This window comes from Onychomys torridus, chromosome 1 (genome assembly GCF_903995425.1).
Source record: "Onychomys torridus chromosome 1, mOncTor1.1, whole genome shotgun sequence".
Taxonomy (NCBI): Eukaryota; Metazoa; Chordata; class Mammalia; order Rodentia; family Cricetidae; genus Onychomys; species Onychomys torridus.
The window spans coordinates 129307641-129330838 of NC_050443.1; the positions used below are offsets into that span (position 1 = coordinate 129307641).

Genomic DNA, 23198 nt, shown 5'->3' on the forward strand with positions numbered 1-23198 from the left:
GTTCAGAACAATGGGAAAAGCCTGCACTGATTGAAATAATGCTGGGCTTTGGGGGTTTCCTGTGGGCGGTTATGGTTGTGGCAGGAGTACTAGATTTGGGAACAGGACTTGGGACATTTGGGTGGGTGGGTATCAGGCATGTAGCTCTTCACATTTCTCCCTTTTCCATCTTGCCGGCCCCAGTGGACTACAGACCAGCAGCTGATCCAGGTTATTCGCTCTATAGGAGTCTATGATGTGGTGGAGTTAAAATTTGCAGAGAACCGTGCAAATGGCCAGTCTAAAGGGTGAGGTCTGGATTTGGGGAGCCACTTTAATTTGTGACTGTTAGGGTAACAGATCTGTTACATATTTGAACTTGGATTCCAACCCCCTTCCATCCCAGCCTAGCTTACTACTTTGGTTTTGACCAACTGCCATAGTAGATTAAGGACCTAGCTAGATTGAAGTTGAACATCCGTCTGTTGAAGGGAAGAAGGAAGTATATAGAGTGGCACCTTCTTACTGCTGTGTGTGTGTGTGTGTGTGTGTGTGTGTGTGTGTGTGTGTGTGTGTGTGAATATTTAATTTAGCAAGATGCCTTTTCCTTTGTCAAATAGAATTTTTGTTCCTTTTCCAGTGTCTAAATATTTTTCTTCTTTTTACTTGGTTCCTCCAGGTATGCTGAGGTGGTGGTAGCCTCTGAAAATTCTGTCCACAAATTGCTAGAACTCTTGCCAGGAAAAGTTCTTAATGGAGAAAAAGTGGATGTGAGGCCGGCCACCCGGCAGAACTTATCACAGTTTGAGGCGCAGGCTCGGAAACGTGAGTGCGTCCGAGTCCCAAGAGGGGGTACGTGGAGACCATCTGTATGATGGGGGGAGGTTGTGGGCTTGGTGGTGTGGTGTGGGCTCAGACTGATGTGGAGTATTTGGGAGAAGGGTAGGTACTGTTGGGTATGGCTTGTTGGTACAATAAGTGGATAGGCCTAAGAGATTGTGTAACAGCACAATCCTGGGAATCTGGTTCAGCTTGTCAGTGGGTTCTGCCTTTGACCTTTTTAACCCTTTGAACGAGTCAGTTCACTGCTTAGGACCTCCTTCCCATCGGAACTGAAAAATGATTAAAGTTCCTGTCAATTCTATTTCTTCCATAAATGGACACACCATGAATTTGCTTGCTTTTTAAGTAAGATGTGATTCTCTTGAGTTTTTGAAAAGCAGACACCCTAGAGTGTAATTAAGATAAGTGATCTCATCATGAGTATATATATGGAGTGCTCTGTAAGAACCAAAAGAAGTGTTAGGAAAAAAATAAAGCATTATTTCTCCATTGTTATCCTAGAGAAAGGAAACAGTTATTGAATACTTAGTTGGTTTGGCAAGTATATCACATTGGTTTTTTTAGAAAATGGAGCCTGGCAGTGGTGGTGCACGTTTTTTAATCTCAACACTTGGTAGGTAGAGGCCAGCCTACTCGACAGAGGGAATTCCAGGACAGCCAGGGCTACACAAGGAATCCCTGTCTAGAGGGGTATATGGGGCTGGAGAGATGGCTCACAGCAGTTAAGAGACTAGCTGCTCTTCCAGGGGACCCAGCTTCAATTCCCAGTACCCTCATTGAAACCCACAACTGTCTCTAACTCCAGTTCTAAGGAATCCAGTGCCCTCTTCTGACCTTAGTGGGCCCTGCCTATGTGCGGTACATAGACCTACATGCAGGCAATTTACCCATACACATAATAAAATTTTAACAATTTTTAAAAAGTTCAGCATTCTATTTTAGTTTGATCCTTTAAGTTCATCTTACTCTCTTTAATCTGACTCTGTTCACCAAACCACCTTCTGATACTACCTTAGTTTCCTAATGAGGCTTTCCCCCTGGGAAGAGAATGCATTATCAACTAATAAATCACTAGTTTGGTTTGTGTATCAGTCTCTTATGAGTTTTGTTGGCACAATTCACTCTTCTGGGGTCTGATTACTCCCAGGTGAATTATTGAAATCAGATTTCTAAACCTGAGGACCAATCTTGGCTTACCCTGACCTGACAAGGTGCAGCTACCCTGTAAGGCCCTGCCTGAAATGGTCAGCCTCCTTTTCTTTCACTACTCAGGGATATGGGGGGGGGCAACATGTCACCACATACCTGCTGTCACTGCTTATACCAAGCTCTAAAACAGTAGTTCCTTGTATTAATGGGGTATGTCCTTCATGTGGAAATAGAGCCTCTTTAATAGAAACAGTTGTCTTTGTCCTTTGTATTGACAGCTAGGTGGATGAGGTGTGAGCTCCAATTGCCCTGGCTTAAAGGCACACACTTTTAGCTTCCTTGACAACTCACATTTTCAAGTCCCTTCTGGTTCAGAGTCTTTGTATAATTCCACCCTCCCATGGTTTTCCCAAGATGCTGTTCTTTACAGCTGTATTGAGAGTAGTATTTCTACCTCTTCTTAGCTTTTTCCTTGTACATGTTACTTTGCTGAAAAGCATAAAGCTGATGGACTTTCCTCTGCTTAAAAATAGCTGCTTCTCTGAGGACTTGTAACCAAATATACAAGTCAATATTGAAACAGTGCCTAAGAACGTGGTTAACTGTACAGAGGATTGCACTTACTTTACAACTTCTTCAGTTTTTAACAACTTGAGAAAGGAACAGATTGTCATGTGTTTGAAACATGAAGAACAGGGCCTGTGTCAGGCTGGCAGTTTCCCAGAGTAAAGAAGTCAAGGTCGTTGTCAGTGTAGTTGATCCCACCATAGGCTTTTCTTGGGCATTGGCCCCGACTGCAAGTTCTAGTTTAAAAAGCATTCTTCTCCATATTTGCTAAGCATCTTTCTGCCTGCAAGACTCTCAAGGCTATACTATCATATTTCTTGGGGTCTAATTTAAGAAGGCTGAGCTAGCTCTTTCAATGAAATTATATAGATAGAAAAATGGCTCTGTCTCCCACTTTTCCCATACTTTTTCAATTCTCTGACCAGAGTTCTATGACCAAGAGACCATTTCTAGAGTACAGCATAATAAAGGTCAACTTGTGGTAGCCTTAAGAGTCTCTGAAATCTGGGGGGATGTAGGATTTCAAGGCAGGTAGAATCCAGCAGAACATCGGTGAGAGTGTTTCAATATCATTTTCTCATAGGTTGTTTGGAATGTGTGTATTTGAAAACAAGAAACAAGTTTAAGGGTTAAATGTATTCTAAGCACTTTGAGGACCCTGCATCCTTTGACATACAGGACTTTTGAATCGTGTTGCTTTTGGGGGTTGTCATAACCAAGATACTTCTATCTTTCCACTGAGGCCAGCGAAAAGGCATTTGTTTCTTCTCTCTGCTGCTTCACTTGTCTTCTTCAGTATGGTGCCCGATGACTTGTTGAGGGATGAGCTGGTCCTATTGTTATGTCCAAAGCCTGCCTGGGTAGTAACATGAGCTCTGTTTTGCTTTGCAGGAATACCTCCACGGGCCCACTCCCGAGATTCTAGTGATTCTGCTGATGGACGGGCAACTCCCTCTGAGAACCTTGTACCCTCATCTGCTCGTGTGGATAAGCCCCCCAGCGTGTTGCCCTACTTTAACCGTCCTCCTTCAGCCCTTCCCCTGATGGGTCTGCCCCCCCCCCCAATTCCGCCCCCACCACCTCTCTCCTCAAGCTTTGGTGTCCCTCCTCCTCCTCCTGGTATCCACTACCAGCATCTCATGCCCCCCCCTCCTCGATTACCTCCTCATCTGGCTGTACCTCCCCCTGGGGCCATTCCACCAGCCCTTCACCTCAATCCAGCCTTCTTCCCCCCACCAAATGCTACAGTGGGGCCTCCACCAGATACTTACATGAAGGCCTCTACACCTTATAACCACCATGGCAGGTAAAAACTATATTTCCCTGCAGATTTGAGCCAGGATAGTAGAGTAGACAGTGTCTTTATTTATTTGTTTGTTTTCGAGACATGCTCTAACTATGTAGACCAGATTGACCTCTAGACAGCATTTTGCTGGACAGTGGTGGCACACACATTCCAGAGGCAAAGGCAAGCCAGCCTGGTCTACAGAGTGAGTTAAGTAGACAGTGTTTTAGACATTTGTTTTACATGAGTTAGTACTGAATGCTAATACTTTTCCTCTATAATCTTGTGATGTTGAGTCTTGGGACATAGATTAGTATCTGTCAGAGGTTTGTTTTACATCCCTATATGTGCAAGTACACGTGTGTGCAACTACATGTGTGCTTTTGTGTACTAGAATATGGAAGCCAAAGGACAACCTTTGGTGTCATCCTCAATTTTGTTGTCCACCTTGCTTGAAACAGTTTTTCATTGGCTTAGAGCTCTCTTAAGTAGAATAAATTGGCTAGCTAGTGAGCCCCAGGGATCCACCTGTCTCCACTTTCCCAGTACTGAGATTATAAGCATGTTCCACCATTCCTGGTATTTTTATGTGGGTTCTGGGCATTTGAACTCAGGTTCCCATGCTTACCTGGCAGGCACTTTACTGGCTAATTTAGTTCCCCCAACTCCATCAATGCTTTTTTTTTTTTAAATGCCTCCACCAGCTTGTGGGCAAGTCTGTAGGGCATTTTCTTTCTTCTTTCTTCTTTCTTTCTTTCTTTATTTCTTTCTTTCTTTTTTTAAGTTTATTTATTTATTATGTATACAGAAGAGGGCACCAGATCTTATTATAGATGGTTGTGAGCAACCCTGAGGTTGCTGGGAATTGAACTCAGGACCTCTGGAAGAGCAAACGGTGCGCTTAACCTCTGAGCCACCTCTCCAGCCCATCAATGCTTTTTAGTTAGTGTTTTCTGTCTTCATCTTAACTACCTGACCTAAATCATATCTTTCGTAACTCCCTTTAAGCAGCTTGATTAAACTTGGTGCCATAAATGACTGCAGTGATTAATACTTTTGTGTCAAACCAAAATTATGAACATATGTGACATAAATCCTGTCCTTGAAAAAAAATGAGGGCTGGGGAGATGGCTCAGAGGTTAAGAGCATTGGCTGCTCTTCCAGAGGTCCGGAGTTCAATTCCCAGCAACCACATGGTGGCTCACAGCCATCTGTAATGAGATCTGGTGCCCTCTTCTGGCCTGCAGGTATACATGCAGACAAAATACTGTATACATAATAAATAAATCTTAAACCATTTGAGACATATCCTAGAGAAGAATTAAATAACAGTATTATAGAATATGGTGAAAGTAATAAAGGATGTGGCAGTCTAATATTATCTCTCTGCAGCCGAGATTCGGGCCCCCCACCCTCTACAGTGAGTGAAGCTGAATTTGAAGAGATAATGAAGCGAAACAGAGCAATTTCCAGCAGTGCCATTTCCAAAGCAGTGTCTGGAGCCAGTGCAGGTAATTAACTCTTACTTTGCTGCCTTAGGCTTAAATTTTCCCCTTTATCATTTCCATTGGGAAAAGTTGAAGTTGGAGCACTGTTAGATGTCAGAAGATAAGCACTTCAAAAGAAGTGTATGACTTAGTTTCTCGGCTTTGGGGAAGCTCCAGTGATGTGTCTAAACCTGCTCTGTAGAGAACAACTCAGTGCCTACACTATTAGTAATAGACATTGTAGAATGTAATTGCTATCTTGGGAGATCTTTATCTCAGAAGTAATCTTTAGACCTGTGTCTGTGTAGTAACTCCATACAGGTAGAATTAAAAGCTCTGGGGTTTTAGAAGTAGTGCCTCAACTAGATGGTGCTATGACAACAGATTTGTTACACTAAGAAATCTGGGCAGAGCTGGTGGCCTGTGGGTGGCCTGTTCTAGAAAGGCCATTGGTTACCATCCTAAGGCATATCACATGCTTAGCTAGCTTGCCCTGCTCTCAGCATTACCTTTTCACTTCCTATGTCATTAGTGTATCTTACCTCTAATATCTGTTGAGCTGTACTGTGTGTCTGGCACTAGGCCAAACACTTTACATAGATCACTTGATTTGCCTACAAACTTACCTCATAAGTTTTAACAACTAGTAATCTGTAGAGCCATTGTTCCTTAATTTATGTAGCCTAGCGAGGTCCTAGCAAAGATAAAACAAACAATATTATTAAAACATGGTTAAACATACACAGTTCTATGAACAGAAAATTTTTAGAATTGTTGGCTCAAATGTTTATTTAACAGTTTATTTTTTAGACAGGTGTGTGTGTGTGTGTGTGTGTGTGTGTGTGTGTGTGTGTGTGTGTGTTTTGCATGTGTATATGTACATATATCACATTCATCCTTGGGACCCAGGTGCCTATTGGATTACCTAAAACTGGAGTTAATGGGTGGTTGTGAGCTGTCACGTAGGTGCAGGAACTCAAACCTGGGTTCTCTACAAGACCAACAAGTGATCTGAACAGCTAAGCATCTCTCTAGCCCTAGGACAGTTTATTTTAATCAGTGTTGTCAAGTAGCCCTTGGACAAGGGTGCACTGATTATAGAGCCACTAGCCTATGTCAGATTTTAAACTGTACTGTAACTGTCATTCAGTTTTATACCTGCTATGTCTGCCTTGTCCATTTTACCATGGCCCTTTAAAATAGCCAGTCACTCAGAATTTGTGTCCTCCTGCATTCTCTTTTTGGTCCAATTTCGTTGCTGCCTTTCCTCATCTTTGGCCTTTCTCTCCATCCTACCAGGGGATTACAGTGATGCCATTGAGACACTACTCACAGCCATTGCAGTTATCAAACAGTCCCGAGTCGCCAACGATGAGCGTTGTCGTGTCCTCATCTCCTCTCTTAAGGACTGTCTTCATGGCATAGAGGCCAAGTCCTACAGTGTGGGTGCCAGTGGAAGCTCTTCCAGGTGAGCTGATTGACTTGGGGGCTGATAGGCCTCGAGCAATACTCTCCTGCAGGTTGGCTGGGAAAAGAAGGAAATCCAGGGTATCTGATAAGGGTCTAGATTAAAGAGGGGACCTAACATTCACGTCTTTAAGGAGAAGAAATTAATGAGATGATTTCATTAATTAAGTATTGTTAATGTCTGGAACCTGTCTTTGGTAGAATCATTGGCCTCATTTAGGAAAAAAATACTAACAAAGAACACAGACTTCCATGCTGGGGAGGTAGCTCAGTGATAAGATTTCTTACCTAGCATTTATGAGGCCCTAGGTTCAGTCTTCACCATGGGATCAAGGAAAAGGGGGAATTGGACTAAGTGAACACATAGGGATTTTGAATCTTAGGTTTGAATTTCAGTTCTGTTGCTAACTACCTGTTTGACCATCTTGAGTATGGAAGTTAGCAACGTTCCAAGAACTTAAGGGGAAAAGTCCTAGTGCTTACCTACAGACCTGTTATAAAGATGAAATCATAATACTTAACAGAATTCTAAATACCCTGTCCAATACATTAGTAAGGTCTTGATAAATCGGTCAACCATTTCCCCCATAAAGATTAGGCTTCAAAGAGCTAAGATCCTTAGACAGTATCCCCATGATAGAGAACTAAGAATGTTTTAAGCAAACACTGGAAGATATAAAACCCCATGTAGAAAGAATGTGGTGCCCTCTGAGTTGAGACTGAAGGATCTTTCTGACAGGAAAAGACATCGGTCCAGGGAGAGGTCACCCAGCCGGTCCCGGGAGAGCAGCAGGCGGCACCGAGACTTGCTTCATAACGAAGATCGGCATGATGATTATTTCCAAGAGAGGAACCGGGAGCATGAGAGACACCGGGATAGAGAACGGGACCGGCACCACTGAGAAAGGTGGGAAGAAGCCCTGTTCCTGACCAATGGATTGAGTATAAAATGGGTGTGGTGGCTCATGCCCATAATCCCAGCATTGGGAGGTCAAGGCAGGAGGATTGCCATGAGTTGAAGGGCAACCTGGACTACAAAGTGAGACCCTGTCTCAAAAAGAAAGATTTGTTAAAGAGATGTTCCTCTCTCCCCCGAGTTCTCAATAAATGAAAACCACTGTTACTAGCATTATTACATTTTAATCCCAATTTTCAAGTAAAAGGGAAAACTGGCCAAGGCAGAAGAGATTGTTGCCTTAGTTTTCATGAAACATGACTTCAAGAATTGATATCCATTAAAAAGATTTTGAAAATTGGAGTTTTAGAGTAGGAAAAACCATTCCGAAAAGCCTTTAATAGCTTTAGAGACCCTATGAATAACTATAATAGAAGGATATTTTTGTTTTTAGTAAACTTTGTTAAAAGCTGGGGTGTGGGGGAATTGGCGTGGGTAATTGAAGTTAGATTGGATTGTCTGGCTCGGGGACTGTGTCAGCAGGACTTAGGCTCCCTGTCTCTCAGCTCTGCTCTTCTAGATTTTCATTCACAGAAACATCTCCATCTTGGAGGATGAGCCTGTAACTCCTGAGTTTTATCCCACCATTTTGCAATCCCAACTGAAAGAAAGCTGCTAAGGATTGTGTGGAAATGTATAAAATAGACTAGAATATGGCTAAGAGGATCTGTTTGGTCTGCTGTCTGCTTGATTGTTGAGAAGTAATATAGTTGAGCAGGCTGTGTAGATCTTAACTATGGATGACTGGATGACAGAAACTGGAAACCCTTACTTGTGTATCTTCATAGGTCATGGTAAACTCAAACCTTCTGAACGTTCTGCCTAGGTACAGTCTACTAACAGACAGGAAAGCATTCCCTTGTGTTTGCCCTCTGCTTTGTTGTTGGCGTTATCTACCTTAACTTTTTCAGTTTTTTGAGACGGGGTTTCTTTTATATGGTCTTGACTTTCGTAGGCTCATTATGTAGACCAGTCTAGCCTTGAACTCACAAAGATCTTCCTGTCTCTGACTCTTGAAAACTGGGATTAAAAACAACCTGGCACTTTACTTCAACAGTTTTATAGCTAAGAGTGTTTTTGTCATCTTCCACAGAAAGTAAATGGAATGATAAAAATTACTAATGTTTTCAATCTACACCTTTTTCTGTCCTTTTTTATTAAGCGGTCTGTTTCTTTTTATCTTGTCTTTTTAAATAATTTTTTTCACAGTATATTCTGATCATGGTTCCCCTTCTCTCATCTCCTCCTAGATCCTCCCCACCTCCCAAACAATCCAACTCCTGCCTTCTTTCTCTCTTTAGAAAACAAACAGGCAATACTTTCTTTGTTCTTTACTTATCTCATGGAATTCTACAATGTAGGATAACTCGCATAAGAGCCAACAGTTTAGCTCTGAATGAGTTCTGTGTTTGTCTTTCTAGATTTTTGCAACATATTGAGTTTTGAAAGGTGCTCACATAACATACATGGCCTGTGGAAATGCAGGTTAATGAAGATGGAGCCTACTAGTGGCTTTGGCCTTTTTTCTCATTGGGGCTGGGCAAGGTGGGCATGGATGTCTTGGTTCTACTCTTTCCCTTCAGTAAGTAGCAGCATCACCTCTTCTGAGCTAGCACAATTGAAGACTTACTTGAAATCCAAAACAACCAGCACTGGGTGTTGTGATCAAACTTGTAATGCTGGTACTTAGGAAGCCTAGATAGAACCACAAGTTCAAGGGCAGCCAGGGCTACCTAGCAGGACCTAGTGGGGGGAGGGGGAGCCATCGCCTCCCATTATGTAGTATGTGTTCTTTGGAAATGGATGGGATAAGAGTGACCTGGGAGAGGTGGAGTGACACACGCCTTTAATCCCAGCCCTCAGGAGTTAGCGGCAGGCAGATCTCTTGAGTTGTGGAGGCCAGCCTGGTCCACAGAGTGAGTTCCAGGACAGCCAGAGCTACACAGAGAGACTCTGTCTTGAAAAACTAAAACAAAGTGATCAGGAAGGGAGCTGTTAATTGGTCTGTGCAAAGCAGCAGTTGTAGTCTTAATCCATATTCAGTGTGCTTAACAGAATATATGACTGTATATGAACATTCCTGCTGCCTTTGCTCCTTTAACAATCTTTTGACAGTGAAATTGCCAGCAAGATTTATTGGTCTACCTGAAAGTCCTCTTTTGGTAGTTATAGGAAAACATTTATTTGACTAGTACAGGCCTGTGATGAAGTGAGGAAAGCTCACTCTTGGGTAAGTTTTCCACATCACTTCTTTTCCTGTTCCCTTAACACATATGTGTTGCGCCCGCCTCGACCAGCAAGGATGATGCAACACCGGGATTCTTCTTAATACAGTTTAATCAGACCCTTGGTTAGTTGCATTGTCTCTCTCTCCTGGGGCAAGCCTCTCCCAGCACCTAAGTAGGGCTGGGCTGCCAACCCCAGGCAGCCACGTGGGCACTGTCCACAGGTTCACGAATATGCCAGCAGCACACGAATCCAGCCATAGCCAAATAAGGAACTGTTTACCATAAAGAGTGTTTGCCATCGGGAAGGCAGAGGGTAGAAGCCAGCGCCATCTTTAGGGTGCGGCTACACGCAGCTCTCTACATATATGTACAGGTGAATCAGACATTTTAAAAAGAGGGGAAAAAATCATCTGTAATTTCCTATCTTCATTTACTAAATTGTAGCTTAGAAGGGTTTCATGTTGGGGAAGTGATCTACATGTCTCTCTGTAAAGAACTTAATCCTCCATGCTATTTGAACAGCATTTACAGCATCTTTTCTTTAAAAGATAGTTGTATTTCTATGCTGTGAACATGTGTTCCTTGGTCAGGAAAGGTATGTTTTGTGCAGAGGCATCAGTAGAACAGCAACATCCTCTTCTGTTCCTCAGGAGAGGGCCCCAGCTCTGGGGCTTGAGGCTGATGAGCCAACTAAAGTGATGGATCTTTGGCTTCTGTCTGCATTCAGGCACTGCTGCCAGCACCAGTTCCCTTGACGAACCAGTTACCCTCTGCATCTCATTCTGTAAGGACAGGTCACAAAAAATGCCTTTCCTTCAGGACATGCATGCGTATGCTTTGGAGTTTGAGGGTGTTCTAAATGGTCTGTGTCTTCAGTTCTCTATAATTACTGTCCATTATTTTAGGGTGTTTCTCACTTCATCCATATCCTCCTGATCCATTGAAAACTGGGCTTTCTGTTCAAGTTTGAACAGAAATTGGCTTAAAGATTCAGCCAATTATGATGGTACATGCCTATAATCCCAGCACTTGGAGGACTAAGGTTGGAGAATCATAATTTCAAAGCAACCTAAGCCACACAGTGGAACCCTGTCTGGAGAAAACAATGTTCAGGAGCCTGAATTTTAGGAAACAAAGAAGGCACTAAGAGCTTTAGTTTTTTTCTTTATAGAAAAAAGGACAAATACTTGCATGTATGTTTAGAGATGTCAGCAAGAAGATGATACAGATTCTCAGCAGGCTAAGATAGTGCCAGCCCAAGGATAGAAGGATGAGGCGGCACGCAGATGTCTTTTGTGTGTATATGTCTTTTTGGATGGCTCTTACAAAATTTGTGAGGCTTCTTTACAAAGTTACTTTTATATAAAGAGTTAGCATTTATGTATGGCTGCAGTTCTAGGTTCAGGTCAGTAAATTGAATTTACTAAATTTACTGAATTTAATTCTCCCCTTTCCTTCTGACTGTTGCTTCTGTTTTTTTATCATCAAGTGACCATACTACCATCTGCATGTTTCAGGTTTGCTAGGGATCTTAAGGTTAGCAGTATGGCAAGTGGCCTAGCAGACTCTTCTTCCTATTGGGTGTAAAGGTTCTAAACAGGCTGTCAGATGTTTTTGGTGATGACTTCTACTGTTTTCTTATTCCATCTCTGCTCTAGTTTTGGCTTGGCCAAGTCATTCCCTAGTTAATGTTCCTGTACTTTTGGGTCCTCATCACAACTGTTATCTGGGAAAAGTCTTAAAATCACTTGCATTTTATTCAGTACAGCCTGAAAAGGCTCTGTTGCTGTGTATCTGTGTGCATATGCATAAGCACACTGTTTGGAATCTGTATTTTGGTTTGGTTTGTGGCTTTTTGGTTGGGGTGTGTGAGTGTGTATGTTTTTTGGTTTTGAAGTCTGTTCTAACCAGGGCTGCTTTGAAAGAAAACAGATACTGAGGAGTTTGCTATGGGAGTGCATGCTTCCTGCTGGTGCCTTTGGGGTGTTTTGGGAATCGGTGGATTTGGTTGTATACACACTTTTTTTCTTAATATTATTTCTCCCTTTTCTTTTTCTTTCCTCTCTCTCTTTTTTTTTTTCTTCCCCTTAAGGTAAGCTATGACTTGCTCATAGTGAACTTTCTAAAGCTGTGTTTCCTTGCAGCAACTGTTCTTGAAATAGTAATTCCCAGCCTTTCCCTGATAAAATATTCTCAAAAGTGCTCTCAGAGACTTCATTCTATTGTCTGTGTTTTCCTCTTAACCTTAAAGATGTCACCATGTTGGTTATTCTTAATCTCTATTCATTATGTTCTCTCCACCCATTTCCTCACATTACTCGATGCCAGACAGTCCACTTTATTCTACTTTGCTAAGCTTGCAATCTCTGCCTACATTCTGACTTAAGTTGTGATTTCAGGAAATGCCAGTGTGTCTCATAAATAAGCCCTTACTGATAAGAGAGTGGCCTCTAACTGGTGTTTTCTTCTCTTCTGGTGCTTTCATTACAGGAGTCTGGGTGGAAGCAAATTGTTTTTAATGGACTTGCATCTCCTCACCTTGATCAGGACTAAAGGACGGAGGCCGCTCCACCCCTTTCCCCTCTTCCAAACCCCTAACTTCCTCCAGGCAATACCCTCTGCCCTACAGGATTGAAGATGGCTCGGCAGCCTTCCCAATCCCACACCTCCTGTTTGCCAGGGGGGAAGAACCTAAAGACTTGATGGGGTAGAGAATGGGGGCAGACAGGAGGACAGCAACATGTCCAGCCCCTAGTCTCCATAGAGAATGGTGCTTTGTCCAAGGAAACCTGAGTTTCTGATTCCCCAGGAGCAGTCAGTGGTGAGGTTACTGAGAAAACTTCCTTCCCAGAGAAAATGGATCCTCTTTGTGGGATCTTAGGAGAGTGACTGGGTGTGCCAAAAATGCCCAGGGTTCTGCCCTCGGTACTAGATTTGGTGGGGGCAAGAGGGTCCAAACCCTGCTAACATACCACTTCTTTGTTCAACTCCTTTACCTTCCTAGCCCTTTGAGGAGGGACCATGAGAACAGAAACTACCTTGTGACAAGCTGCTGTTCTGGGTTTTCTCTTCTCACATATTGACGGTTTATTTCCCTGGCCTTCTAGAGGGCTGACTCCTTGTGACTCCTTGCTATCTGACTCCTCAGTGGACTTGCCCCTCAGAAGCAAAACCCAGGAGGTTGCTTTCTCCTGGAGGCCTAGCCAAACCAGTTACCACCATTTGCTGCTTCAGGCTCGGTTGTCTGTTGCAATAACCAGCTCTTAGGTGTTCCCTCTCCCTGAGGCTTTCCATTTAACATGGAATCCTTCCCCCAAGAAGGCTGCTTCCTTGTTTTAGAGGAAGGTATTGCCTTTGGGACATAGGGATGTCATGGGACTTCAGTAATGAGGCCCCTAGTTAATTAAGTACCAGGAGTGTGGGGAAGGAAGCAATTTGAGCAGGATGTGGCCTACTTGCATGGGCTCTTCTTTTTCAGGTTTGATGTAAGCATGGGCTTGCATCCCCACGGTACATACTTTGACTTATTGTGGGATAACTCAGCACTAGTAGGCAGATAAAGTCACAAATGTGGTGTTTTTGTTGGTTTTCTTTATCCTTTGACTATAATACCCCCCCCCCCCCACACACACACACACACTCACTTGGCCTGGAGGTACTTCCTGCCTTTGACAAAGAGCAGAGAAGAAATGGAGCCTGACTTAAGTGAACTCAGCTCAGAGTTCTAAGGGCCAGCACACTCATGGCTGTTTTCTGCACAGGCAAATGGAATTGCTTTTCTCAGCATCCAGATTGTGATAGGTTGCTCCTACAGGAGGCAGCCACAGTCCTGGAGTACCATAGGGTGATGTTCCTTCTGCATGCATCTGCAGGGTCTATGACATCTAATGTGAAAAGAGACATGGCATGTGAGATGAGACTTGTTGTGTGAGGCATAGGGTTGGTCATTGGATACCCATCAGACTCAGGAGAGAGACTGAATTGGATCCTTCCTCTCTTCCCAGCACACTTCTAATAGACCCCTTCAATCACTGAGGGAGCATCCCCAGGGTTGGAGAGGCACATTCCCTTGGGACAGAGGCTATAGGTTGTAGCTTATCTTCCTGTCCTCCAAGCCAATCCCTATTCCACTTCAGAACATGACACCCTGCCCAATTGGCCAAGTGTTAAGTGATGTGCTTATTCTTGAAAGCAACTTGGGGTGTCTTTTTAAAATGTAGAGAAAACCAAGTAAAGTGACAGTTAAGGAAAAACAATATATAGAATATCAGAAAAGCTGTTTACCTGGAGAATTATTTTCTCCCCATTTGTGTTTTATTTTTACTCAATGACAGAATTTTTAGTTTTATTCCTCATAGCAAAAGGAGAAAAAAAAAAAAAAAGAATCCCAGCCCTCAAAAGGTCAAGGCCCCGTCCCCCTGTTGTCGGTGATTTGTTTGTCTTTCTGATAGGTTGAAAATTGTGTAATAAACTTGATGACGATGTCAATCTTTTATACTGCATTGTATTTTTTTCCTTTTGTAACAAAATATTTTTAAATAATAAATGGGGTGTGAGCTGTTTACGGATTCTGCATTGAATAGATTTGTTGAGGTGTCTGGGGCATGGGTGTGGACTGATGCAGATACTGTGTGATGTAGGGAAACTTCAGGTTCTTAACTAACTTGGTAACAGGCAGTCGTTTCTCCACCGCTGTAGCTGACATGGTAAGCCCCCTAGACATAAAATTTGAACCTTTACTTGTGCCTCTCATGGTTTGTCCTTTCCCTGAGTTAAAGAGAGCTCCCAGGTCATCCTGACCACTCACGTTCTCCAGTCTTACTTGCAGATGGTGTTTCCTACCCTGTGGAGTTCTGGTGGTATCCAGTTTGAAATGAACACCTGGGTGCTAGTACTTAGTCCTCCATCTACTTAACTATAGGCAAGCAATATGTCCTCAGTCTCTCATCAAAACTAGAATAATTGCTGTTCTGCCTTCGTATTAAATATGTGTTAGGAATCACACAATGAATGTGTTTTGTGAACAGAGTTACCATCTAAATATGAGAAGTAGAAACTAGAAAGCTTAGAAGTACTGAGGAATTTCCAGAAGAGCTCTCCTTTTAAAGTAGCAGAGATAAAGGCCCACTGGCAAAGTAGTCATATCTTAAGAATTTGGACAAATATGACAAGAGGGGTTAAGTACTGAGATGCGGATGTTGAGCTGGTCCCTAAAACTTAGTATCTAAGCCTGAATGAAGGAATTAGATTCAAAATCCATAAAAGTCAGGAATGCATCTATAAAAGTCACTTGGATTGTTTTGTGTGTTTTGTTTTTTTTTACATGCACATATTAGTGCATGTGTGTCTGCCTGCCTGTCTTCATGCACATAGGCCTATCTGGAGGTCAGGACAACTTGCAAACTTTGTTCTCTTTTATCATGTGGTTCCTGGGGAATCAAGTTCTGGTCAGGCTTGCCACCTTAACCCACTGAACCATCACACCAATCCTTTTGTTTTTTAAGACAGTCTCTTATATCTTAGGCTGACAATGAACTCCTGATCCTTCTGCTTCATCTCCCAAAGTGCTGGGGTTATATGGGTATACCATGCTCAGTTAAGTCACTTTTTTTTTTAAGTGAAGTAAGAGTAGGCTTACATGACAGAAAGATAAACTGCAGACCAGATGATACTATGTACTGCTATTGGGGGAAAAAAAGGAAATTCCTCGGATGGGCTACTGAGATGTGTATTTTCACATTGGGGTCAATGGTCACGTGCATGTCAGTTACCTGCTATGCTTGCTGAGTACCAGGTTTGCTCCATCCATCCATTTAACATCCAGCCATGTGCTTCTTATGCCCTCAGAGACTTTGTACTGTCTCAGAACATTGGTGTCTCCAGGTCTGTAAAGTAGCTTGCCTCACTCTTACAAGTACAGCTTTTAGCCACATTAACTCCCTGGACCAGATAATTTCAGCACTGAGAAGAATAAAGCAGAAGGACAGTTCAAGGTCATGCTGGACTAAGTAAAGAACCCCTGTCTCAAGAAAAACAGTCAATTCAGGCCAGATAGAGTGGTATACCTATAGCCCCAGCACTAGGGAGTTTGCAACTACCTGTAAACATGAGACACACATCCCCATTTTTAAAAAAATTGTAAAAACGTATTTATTACAGTGTTTGCTTCATGGTCACAGTAAAATGCTGTGGTCTACATTAAAGCTTCTAGAGCTCACTCTTGAGATGGGGCCCCAGGCTAGTCTCAAAGCTGTGTCCCTCTCACCCCTGCTTCCAAAGTGGTTGGGACTAAGGTTTACCACCACATCCAGTCACTGCCTTGGTTTCTCTTATGCATGACTATTCAAGTGGCTCCAGCAGCATGAAGAATAAGGAGCCACCATGGGAACCAGTGGACTAAGTTTCCACATAAGTGTGGAGTGAAATGATGTCCTAATCAGCATGGTCAGCCATTAAAACTCATCCTCAGTGGCACTGTGGGTGTACACCACTGTGCCCTGGCTGGGTCTCTATGTATAGTTCACTTTGTACATATTGACTTGTAAGACAGGCTTACAAGTTCCATGGGTGCTTTTACGTTTCACCTCTAAGCCTGCAAAATGGATGAGTACAGTTTCAAAGGCCCTTCTGAGGCACTTAAATGGCTCAGTGGTTAAGAACACTGGCTGTTCTTCCAGAGGACTGGGGTTTAATTCTCAGCACCCACAGGACAACTAAAACTAAACTGTAATTCCCAGTTCCAGGGGATCTGATTCTTTCATACCAGTGCACAGAAAGTTAAATTATTTAAAATATATTTTAAAAAAATTTTTTAGAAAGTCCTTCTGAATTTTAACAATTAGATGTAAACGCCACTTCCACTTAGCTGATGTTTGTTCATTTGTGCTCCTAAGAAGGGGGCTGAAACCAATGAACATCTAAATGAGATCTGTAAGTTACAGAGAATGGGTTCCTCTCTATTCTATGCCACTAACCAAGAGAAAGCAAGTGTGGGGAGCAGAAAGTTGATGTTCAATGAGACAGGAGATGGAAACACCAGCAAAGTGCCTATTAGACATTTTTGTTATTTTTTGTGGTTGAACTTTCATCACAGACTCAAGGATAACTAGGAAGCAAGGGCACAGAGAAGAGAAAACAAAAGCATCAATACTTTGGGCTGTGGAGCCCATAGAATGACAGCCTTAAGAAAGTTGGGGGGGGGGGGGGGCTGGAGAGATGGCTCAGAGGTTAAGAGCATTGGCTGCTTTTTCAGAGGACCTGGGTTCAATTCCCAGCACCCACATGGCAGCTCACAACTGTGACTCCAGTTCTAGGGGATCTGACACCTTCACACCAATGCACATAAAATGAGTTTAAATAAAACATTAATAAAAGAAAGTTAAGGGGGAAAATAAACAGGCTTAAAAGGCAGCATAAGAAAACAAAAATCTTCCAGTCTGACACAGAAGATTGACCTCAAGGCTTCCTACAGTGGACGCTTTCACAACTGGTAGCTTCCTGGAATAAAATACATGGCCATATTCAGCAAGATACTGACCAAAAAATGATCCTTTTTAGCTAATTCAAGGAAAAAGATTTTTATCAGTTTCAGAATATTCTTCTTGCAATTTCTAATTATTTGTGGCCTATGCTAGAAAGAACAGACGAGCAAACCTGGGGCACAAGTGGGACATTTACCCAGTCTTTTGCCACTGACAGACCTAAAGAAGACAAACAGCATGGCAGTGCCTTCTGCGATTCAGGCTGCAACTTGGGGATGGGGGGGGGGGGTAAAGATCAGTGGGACACTTTCATCACTATCTTTGTGTCGCAGTTTACCACTAAACAGCCTCAGAACACACTGTTGGGACAGCCTCTGCCCTCACTTAGATGAAACTTAAAGACAAGTCATATAGAAAACACAACCAGCCCCAGATGAGAAAATAATTTTTATTATAAAACCATGTTGTTTTCATGATCATAATAGAAAAATACTATGAACTACTAAAAGAGTTCCGGATCTCCATCTCTGAGCATGGAGGGTGGAGGGTATTTGAATCAGCTCAGGAGCCCATCATCATGAGACTTTTCATGCTCATGCAGGACAGATGTACATGTACAGGGTGCTATGGCTCAGGTCCTATTGGAAGCCCAACAAGCCTAGATGGTCCACACAAGGAACTCTGGCCACGATGACCAAGGAAGAAAACTTGAGGCCAGTAGGAAGCTGTTAGACCAAGATGGGGACGGCCTTGCCCTTCCCTACCACAAAATGTCAGTGTCTCCTGCTGATGATCCTGGTTTAAAGATGATGCCACTGACCTCAGGTAGGTAGGTGCTCAAGGCCCAAACGTCTGTGCTGAGGAAAACCACACAACCTTGCCCAGGCCAACTTGACCTACCACTTTTCATAAGTGTGGCTGAAGTACCAGAAGGATGTGTGCTGTCACCCTGGTGGGTTACCAGTTGAGTTCCTGTACTTCAGATCCTGTTCATACTAAAGCAGAAAGAAACTGTTAAAAGACCAGTGAGTGGGCTGGAGAGTGGTTCAGCAGTTAGCACTGGCTGCTCTTTCAGAGGACCCAGGCTCAATTCTAAGCTCACAACTGTCTGTAAGTCAAGTTGCAGTGGATTTGAATCCCTCACACAGACATACATGCAGGCAAAACACCAATGCACATAAAATAAAAAATAATTACTTTAAAAAAAAAAAGACCATTGAGTAACAACTATTAGCTTGAACTCTGCATATTTCAAGCCTCTTAACTCCAAAGAAACAGAAGACTCTCTTCCTTAAAAAAGAAACTTTTGGGACTGGGAAGATCGTTCAGTGGTAAAAGTATTTGCCACCCAAGCATGAAGACCTGCACCCATGGTAGGAGAAATGGGATTTCTGGGGTAAGCCAGCTAGCTTGTCTAGCTGTACTAGCCAAATTGGAGAGCTTTGGGTTCAAGTGAAAGACTCTCCAATATATAAGGTGGAAAGTGATTGATGAACACATCTGATATCACCCTCTGGTCTGCACATGCATACACACACACACACACACACACACACACACACACACACACACACCCCTACCTACCTACCTACCTACCTACCTACCTACCTACCTACCTGAACATTTGTGTATACACAGGTGAACATACATATGCAGCCCACAAACATACAACCTTCCTACCTACTGGAATTAAGAAAAGCATCCCATAGACACCCCCTCAAATCCAGTTTTCTACACTTTTCAGGCCTTTAAAGAGCAATGCATCCATCCCTGAGTGGGGAACCCAGCCCTCAGTAGTAATACCTGGAGAAGGTGGCCAATGTGAGCATCTCAAGCAGCAGCTCTGAGCCACAAAAGAAGAGCAAGATGCTGTTCATGATAGCTTCTAGGCGAAGCACATAGGTCTGCAGCAGCAGGTAATAGGAAGCCATCATGGCAGACGGGAAGGTCAAGGCCACACTAATGCCAAGGGGCATCTTTCGCTGGCAGAGGTTTCCCTTTGTACCTATAAAACACAGCCCCCAGAGTCACCTCCAAGTGGTGCCTGCTTTCCCTGGCATCAGCTTGTTTTTTCCTCCTCAGGAAGTGTCTGGATGTGACAGACAGGACTGTCATATTTAAAAGTGAAGTCCCACTGAACTAAAACTTTGAAGCTTCAGGGCGTTACATGATAGAAGGAAGTCATTTACTCCAGAGGCCCTGCTTCCATTCTGACTCACCCCAGGGAACAATGGGATTTTGCATTTAAAAAAAAAAATTGGGGGAAGCAAAGACATGTGTGGGTCTGTGGTGATATACTGTGTACCCTGATAAATTTGCCTGAAGATCAAAGAACAGAACAAGACACTAGATTAAACATAGATACCAGACAGTTACACCTTTAATCCTAGCACTCAGGAGGTGGAGATCCATCTGGACCTCTGTGAGTTCAAAGCCACCCACATGAGATTCATTCTAGGAGAGAAGCCAGGCAGTAGTGGCACACACCTTTAATCCCAGCACTAGGAAGGAAGTGATATGGTGGGTGGAGACAGGTATATAAGGTGTGAGGAGACAGGAACTAAAGCCTTTTCGGCTGAGGAACCCCTTTCAGCTGGAAGCCCTTTCGGCTGGAGCTCTTTCAGGCTGAGGAGTTGGTGAAGTAAGTGGTGGCTGTGGCTGCTCTGCTTCTCTGATCTTTCAACTTTCATCCTGATATCTGGCTCTGGGTTTTTATTAAAAGACCGTTTTAACATTCAAACAACATGGGTCTCTTGAGTTTGAGGACAGCCTGGTCTATGTTGAAAGTCTACGACAGCCAGGGCTAAGGTGTCAGAGCTGAGAGTTCAAGATCATCCTGGTCTCCTTGATTCAAAAAATCAAAACCAAAGTGTGTGTGTATGTGTGTGTGTATGTGTGTGTGTGTGTGTGTGTGTGTGTGTATATAACATATATGCATTTGTAACTATATGTATATATACAACTTATAAAAATTGTGTATGTAAAATGTGACTACAATGTAAGTGTGTATACATACACTAAAAACTTTTCAACTAATATGGAAAATAATGTAAGAAAATATAGAAAATGCATTAAAAATATGTTACTTGGGGCTGGAAAAATGGATGGCTCAGAGGTTAAGAACCCTTGCTGATTGTTCCTGAGGACCTAGGTTCAATTTCCAGCACCCACATGGCAGCTCAATAGTCTGGAACTCCAGTTCTAAAGGATCTGATACCCTCTTCTTTTTTCCTTTTAATTCTTACTTTTGTATTTATGTCTTTACAAAGGCCAGAAGACAACATTGGATCCTGGAGTTGGAGTTACAGGCAGTTGTGAATTGCCTGATGCTGGGAACCGAACTTACTGCAAAAGCAGTAAGCCATCTCTCTAGCCCGACACCTTCTTATGACCTCTCTTGGCACCAGACATACATACAGGCAAAACATTCATACACATAAAATAATTTTTAATTAAAAAAAGTGTGTGTTCCAAAAGCCAAATATGGATATTGTAGGTTGTTGCTATTGCCAATTGTAATATGTGAAAAAAAAATGTTGCCTTGTTTCAGTTTGCTTTTCTTTACTGACTTTGAGCACATTAGCAAGTTTTGTCTTTTTTTGATACATAATCTCATTATGCAGCTCTGACTGGCCTGGGACTCACTATGTGGTCTTGAATGCACAGCAAGCCCCTTGCCTCTGCCTGGGACTACTGGGATTAAAGGCATGTACCACCATGCTCACCTTGGCAAGGTATTTGATCCTCTATAATGACTTATGTGAATTGACTGTTAGTATCCTTTACCATTTCCCCCACTTGAGTTTGTTTTAACCTGTTTTCAGAGATGATACATTCTAAGTAATAAGGGGTTTTGCTCTATTTCTAGGGTTTAAAAACTTCTACAGAAATCCTTGTTTAGAGAAGCAGAGGGAATCTTAGAGCTCTTTAGTCATGTAATGCTTTACTCTCCCAAACAAAGCAAGAAGTAAACTCTTGTAGCAGTCAGGCAACTGGAAAGGAATTATCTAAGATCAAATGCTACTGCCGTCCTCTAGCCCCACTCAGAAACACACAGGTAAATCTTGACCTAAAATATGAAGCAGTAGCTTAAAGCTTCAGGGAAGAAGTAATGGGATATATTACCAGATCCAACCTCTGATAGTGAACCTAGGTTATGTTCTTTGTCTCTTTAATCAAGTTACAGGCTCCAGCGTGTCTCATAAGGAATGGAAATATTTTCTGGACAATACTTACCAAAAAACAGTCTTATTACTTCAACGCCAAAATAAAGGAACAGCATCACCACATCCAGGACTAGGTTGGCTGTTGGGTATGGCAGCAAGAGACCTGCTGGTGTAAAAGCCAGAGTCTGCAAACACCACCTAACAGTCCCCACAAGGACTGCCACACACCCAGGAACAACATAGACACTAGTCTTAGCTTCCCATGAACCAGTTATAGAGGTGTGGGTTGTTACAGCTGCAGGCTTTTTTACTAAATGTGGGGATTCTACTCCACCAAATGACTGAATTATAATGGTGCACAGATCTGAATATTTCATCAAAGAAAGATGGGGAAGAGTTAGGATGGAGAAGCCCACATTTCCCAAACTCAAGATATTCTTGCTGCAAGAAATTTCCTACAGAATCATTCTAAAGCCATCACTTGGAGAGACTTCTGCCTTGCAGTGAAGAGAGATGCTGCAGGAGCCAGAAAGGAATGAAAGGTTTTTGGTGGGAGTTGGTGATCGACTAAAGTGGTTAAGGGCTGTTGGGGCAGAGGCAGTCAAGACCAGCCTTACCTTTATACAGGAAAATAAGGAGCTCCAGCAGGAAATAGGTCGCATAGTACCACCCATTCAGAAAGAACAGGATTTCCAGAGGTGTTGAGGACAACCTTTTATCTGAAAAAAAAAAAAAAAAAAAAAGCAACAGAGAATGGGCAGAAGGGCAGCTGGAGCTCTACTCCCTGCATGGTTCTGTGTAATCCGAAGAAAACACAAGGTCATGGTGAATGAGGCAGAAACTTCTGATTGCTTATAAAGTGAGAGTATTGATGTGAAGGGGTGGCCTTCACCTCCTTGCCCAGGAATTACTTTCAGGTCGACTTTTCTGGCAATTCAGCTATTATCACAGCTGAGAGGCACCTCAAAGATCCAACCCTGTCACGATTGAAGGGGAAATTGGGGCGCAGGGACCAGCAGCGTGTCTGTCCAAGGCTAGAGGATTGGTAACTGAGCAGTCCCAGAATAGGGCCAGCCCGGGATTTTTAAGGGTACATTATCCGAGTTCTGAACATGCAGGCACTCGAGGTGGTCAGGGCAACGCAAGCCCCACTCGAACAAATGAAGGAGACCCCCAACTTTTAAGAATGGGGTATTAGGTTGAGCTCTGGAGAGCAGAGAGGTGGAAGGCCTGGCAGGTACCGATGGGACAGGGGACAGAGACACACACCTCCGGAGTCTCACCTCGCAGCGCCATGTTCAGTCCCCATGGAAACTGCGTACGCGGCAGCTCCGGGAGCAAATGAGGCGGGGCCGGAAGCGCCACTCTGTCTGTCCGTGCCACTCTATGATCATCGCACCGGCTGCGCACGCGCGCGGAAGAGCATTCGCGGTCAATTGCCTGCTGTGGTCTGTTGGAGGATGACGGTTTTGTACGAAGCTGGAGAGTCCAAAAGACCCAAGCTGCTTTTGAACTCTATTTCCCGCGCCCTGGCGTTGGGCCTGAGTGGCCGGGTGGAGTAGTGTGGTCGGAGGATCGGCCCTGGGCCCAC

The 23198-nt window shown here is 43.2% G+C and overlaps 2 protein-coding genes across 13 annotated transcripts in view; one reads left to right on the top strand and one right to left on the bottom strand.

The window, feature by feature from the left end:
- Window positions 1–14455, top strand: part of Cpsf7 (cleavage and polyadenylation specific factor 7) — a 21966-nt gene extending 7511 nt beyond the window's left edge. For 5 of the 9 annotated variants that reach the window (XM_036205306.1, XM_036205338.1, XM_036205323.1 and 2 more), the window contains 7 exons: window positions 184–287; window positions 659–831; window positions 3430–3844; window positions 5216–5334; window positions 6610–6778; window positions 7517–7684; window positions 12451–14455. In XM_036205306.1, the coding sequence (XP_036061199.1) occupies window positions 184–287; window positions 659–831; window positions 3430–3844; window positions 5216–5334; window positions 6610–6778; window positions 7517–7679 (1143 nt within the window). In that variant the 3' untranslated portion in view covers window positions 7680–7684; window positions 12451–14455. The remainder of the gene's footprint in view (window positions 1–183; window positions 288–658; window positions 832–3429; window positions 3845–5215; window positions 5335–6609; window positions 6779–7516; window positions 7685–12450) is intronic. The other 4 variants (XR_004946473.1, XM_036205315.1, XM_036205335.1 and 1 more) reach the window with 1 other exon arrangement.
- A 3415-nt stretch (window positions 14456–17870) lies between these two features.
- Window positions 17871–22937, bottom strand: Tmem216 (transmembrane protein 216). 4 transcript variants are annotated; one of them, XM_036193362.1, is made up of 5 exons: window positions 22877–22937; window positions 22225–22326; window positions 21678–21773; window positions 19245–19446; window positions 17871–18436 (listed from the first exon to the last, which is right to left on the bottom strand). In XM_036193362.1, the coding sequence occupies exons 3-5, from the start codon at window positions 21721–21723 to the stop codon at window positions 18421–18423; spliced, it is 264 nt and encodes an 87-aa protein (XP_036049255.1). In that variant the 5' UTR covers window positions 21724–21773; window positions 22225–22326; window positions 22877–22937; the 3' UTR covers window positions 17871–18420. The 4 variants fall into 4 exon arrangements, with proteins under 4 accessions (XP_036049255.1, XP_036049246.1, XP_036049229.1 ...); XM_036193353.1 differs by having other exon boundaries at window positions 21678–21770; window positions 22891–22928; XM_036193336.1 differs by having other exon boundaries at window positions 22891–22928.
- Window positions 22938–23198: the final 261 nt, after the last annotated feature.